This window comes from Cupressus sempervirens, chromosome 4 (assembly GCF_028749045.1).
Source record: "Cupressus sempervirens isolate cs-2001-9-10 chromosome 4, ASM2874904v1, whole genome shotgun sequence".
Lineage (NCBI taxonomy): Eukaryota > Viridiplantae > Streptophyta > Pinopsida > Cupressales > Cupressaceae > Cupressus > Cupressus sempervirens.
In genome coordinates this window covers 705,614,200-705,618,269 of record NC_143121.1, presented here as the reverse complement: position 1 = coordinate 705,618,269, position 4,070 = coordinate 705,614,200, and the positions used below count along the sequence as shown (strand labels likewise).

The 4,070-nt window shown below is 38.7% G+C and overlaps 1 protein-coding gene across 1 annotated transcript; it reads right to left on the bottom strand.

Annotated features, from left to right (window-relative positions):
* Window positions 1-1,884: 1,884 nt before the first annotated feature.
* Window positions 1,885-3,814, bottom strand: LOC149563213 (F-box/kelch-repeat protein At5g15710-like). The gene has a single exon (XM_089826582.1). It carries the CDS (start codon window positions 3,346-3,348, stop codon window positions 2,248-2,250), a length of 1,101 nt encoding a protein of 366 aa, XP_089682708.1. The 5' UTR covers window positions 3,349-3,814; the 3' UTR covers window positions 1,885-2,247.
* Window positions 3,815-4,070: the final 256 nt, after the last annotated feature.

Sequence of the window (4,070 nt, the reverse complement as noted above, 5' to 3'; positions counted from 1 at the left end):
TCAATATAAGAATAAGGATGAAAACTTCCGTGAAAAATCAAATTTGTTCATGACATGTGTCCTAATCCTTGATTCGAGACAAAAAAGAATACGACTTAAGTAAGATTAAGCATGCGAGCGTGAATAGGGACCTAATAGTAATTACAACTAATCCAGTGGTCACCTATTTCACCCTAACATGCTTCACCACTGCAAAAGCCATCCTTGTAGTCAATTCATCTCTAGCTCTAAAATCTACCAAGATCAAACTTATCTCAAAGCCTTGTTCCACATGGCCACATCCCCCTGCCATTTTTGGGGCGAGGATGGGGACATCTCCCAAATGCAAGTACTTGGGGGAAACACTCTCCCGCCATTCTGCCACTTTCTAAGACATGCTCTCAAAGATGGGTTGTTTCCAAGATGTCCCCCTCTTTTAAGGACCCCACAAAGACACTAGGACATCCTCAAGTCCCTCAAGGCACTCCCTCACATCTCAAAACCACACTAGAAACACTAAGACTTCCCAATGTAATTCAGCTCAAAAATTGCATAATTATACAAGTCAAAAATAATGACTTGGTGTTGCAAAAAACATCATGATAAAATTGTGAACATGGAGTGTATCATGAAGGTTTGTGTTCCTTCAAAGGCCTTAGTTGGGGTTTAGTGGCAAGGACTCCATCACTCAACCTTGCCCAATATTATGATAAGGAACACACATAGGACACTAACTATCGACCCCACTCAAGGATCCACCCCTGAACTCTAACAAAAGGCATTGCTCCTCAACCTCGCTAAGGACTCCATCCCCAAACCCATGCCCGCCGCCCCCAGATCTAGGCCCTTGATCCACCTATGCCCGAGACCCATCTCCCCATCTTGAGACTCCATGGAACATAGCTTCAAAGGGCCTTGTTGAGAAATAGTACATGTTATCATTTGGCCAGATCTTGCTCTGTGCTGAAGCCTATACTCATTTAAATTTTATTTTCTCTTGGACAAAAAAGTTCACTCAACACTCTCTGTGGATATTACTTTTCTTTTGGATAGGAATAAAATTACTTGATCTTGAGATTGACTTGGCAGAAATTTTCAATCAAGGAAGCTGCAAATCGTAAGACTTTATGTTCCACATTACTTTTCTAAGTTTCTTCAACAAATTACTTTCTAGTTTCTTCCAAGCATGTATTAAACCAGATCAAGAAGAGTTCTAATCACATGTACCTGTGCTGGGGAGGAAAACAAAAACTGTTAAATAAACAGTTGAAAAGAAGAAACATAAAAAGCACTAGAATATGTTGTATCCTGGGTCCCAAAGGCTAATTTTCTAGGTCTATTATGATATCATTAGTCATTGCCACGCATAATTGTATAACGATTTGCAACATAGAAAACAAACTTGCAACGATTTACTCATAAAAAAGACATATTACAGGCTTTCTTTTCTACTCACACTGCCCTAAGATTGCTAGGATTTAGTTAAATTAAACATCTCATCACTTCAAGGAAAAGAACAAATATAACATTGCATGAAATACAAGAAACTTAAAAAGATTTAGCATGATTCATTGAAAGATATCTACTTCCCCTGCAACTTTTAAAATACTGTGAAAAAATTCTTAGCAATGTCATAAGTTGCTTTTCCTCGTATAATGCAATATATAGGACAAGTAGATCCAGCACAATGCAAGGTGCAGAAGCAGAATTTCAGGGGGGTGTCTTCTATGTAAGGTAAATGTACTTTGAACAATACAAGAAATTTTGAAAGAGAAAAGGAATTTGAAATGAATTTGAGAAAATGACAGCGGCAGAAACATACCCAAAAGAAAAAGAAAAAGAACTTCTACTTATTTGATAAAGCTTTCTATCACTTATCACCCTTGTTAGCTATGAAACTCCTGATTGACTCAAGTTACGTTAGTATTAAAACAAGCTAAGGTCTCTTTACACTTAATTGGGTGATTTCATGCACAATCCCTCCAACTTGCATATTTGAGAACCGTTATCTCCCATTTAAGCACTGATCATTGAAGATTCAAGGGGGAGTCTATACTATATGTGTTGCACATATTGTAGTTCACAGTATCATACAACAGATGCAAGCAACCCTGAACTTTGTAGAAACCTTGGCTAAAAGAAACTTTTTATTCAGGTTTTACATGTCCATGGGTTCCGAATCAATTATCGTAGAGCCAATCTCTACTGTTGTCTCCTTAGAATGTTGAAATCAGTCCTTGGGCACAAAAGGCAACCAATCAAATTCAACTACACCTCAGCAGATAAGCTAGGGCGAAAAAGCAAAGCATCCAATTTTGAGAGGCAAGGACCTCGGTACCGGGGCAATGTCTTCCACATACTGCTGCCAAGGTCACAAACAAAAGGGCATGGCATACCTCTTGCGTGGAAGAAAAGCACCTTGCCATCGCCAATTCTTTTGACTGTATCCATTGGCAAAGGCTCTACAGTGATCTGCTCTAAAGCAGCACAGCGAACAGAATCCAGTTTCAATAACTTTCCCGATTCCTTATCCAGTTCCCATATATCAAAACTACTGAAAGGCAAAAATTCCCAGGCTCCAGCCGCAATTATCAACCTACCATGACAATTAAGCACAGATGGTGAAAGAGGAATTGATCTCTCAAAGGGAAGAAGTGATCTAGACCATTTGTCAAGCTTCGCATTGTAAATACTTAGTCCATGTGGGGGTCCTGTCAATGACACAGCAAACAGAAAACCATTCACCCACACAGCCCTGTCCCTCTTGCATCCACATTTAACCTCGACCTCATTGAAGCAGTGGGTCTCCCAGCTATCAGCCAGAGATTCATACACCATCACCCTTATTTCTTCCTTAGTGGACTCAACGTCAAAACTTGAAAGATCATTCAGATTCTCTACAACATATACACTATAGCAGTTTTTGGATGTGTCTACCTTCATCCCAATCAAAAATCTCTCCTTACTGAACCTCAAGTCAGGCAAAATCCTCCATGACTTAGTAATAGGATTACAGACAATCAACAATTGGGTAGTTTCACAAAAACTGCCATAGCAAATGAGGCCACCATCAGAAGCCAAGATCCGTCTGTGAGTTATACCAACTGGAAAAGTGACGCCCATGGTTAACCACTTTGCCTGTAAAGGGTCATAGGCAGCAATTTTATCTCTGGATTGATACATGATGATTAGGGGTGGCTGAGGAGGAGAGATTTTGGACCAAAGGCAAGCAAAACCCTTAGATGAAATAATATTTTTCCACTGTTTGCAGACCAACTGAAGGCGAATTATGGCATAAATGGGTAAAAGGCTGAAAACCCTTATCATAATTTCTTCAGGCAATTGAAGCCACACAGCTTCGTTGTCCATTTTTTGAGCTAAAATTTGCAGAACTTCGTAACCAATTAGTGACAGGAATTTTATAATTTCTTATGTTTTTTCAACATAATAATTGAAGGAAGATGGCTCTTACCTTCTTACAGGATCAAAAGACACACAAGTAGATACTGTGAAGCAAACCATACAGACAAGAGCTCTTCAGAAAATGCTATTGCCATCCTTAAATCCATTAATTTATTCCCTACACCTGTATCAATGGTCATCAGTAGTCATTCGTATCTTTTGCAGTTGTATGTCCGACTAGATCCATGTCCATCTAAAATAATTGCAGAAACTACATGGGGTCATTTCAAACACTGTACTGTTGTGAGCGCATATGGTATTCAATTGATTTTACCAGTGATTGAAAGTAATCTTTGTCTGTTTTGTGTGTCGTGACGAGTAGCGACTGGGTAGTGATTTTGCAATATTGGGATTTGTGACTGGACATAGTTGATCTTGTCATGAATTCATAAAAAAGAGCTGGGGGGCGCGGGGAGGTGGGGGGGGTCAAAAATGTTAGATTTTTATTTGTAAATTTGTAAAAAGTTAGCATTCTAATTAGATAGTGTTTCAAAATTTATAAAATTAGATGTGATATGAACATGTATCATTGAAATTAATTTCCACATACTTATAATTGGTCTTGTATATATGTAGACTCCTCCTACATCACTTCAAATATTTTGTGTGTTTTACGTGGTCAAACATAA

Excerpts from the sequence above, each read along its gene's own strand:
- LOC149563213 (XM_089826582.1), bottom strand. The coding sequence starts at position 3,348 with ATGGACAACGAAGCTGTGTGGCTTCAATTGCCTGAAGAAATTATGATA.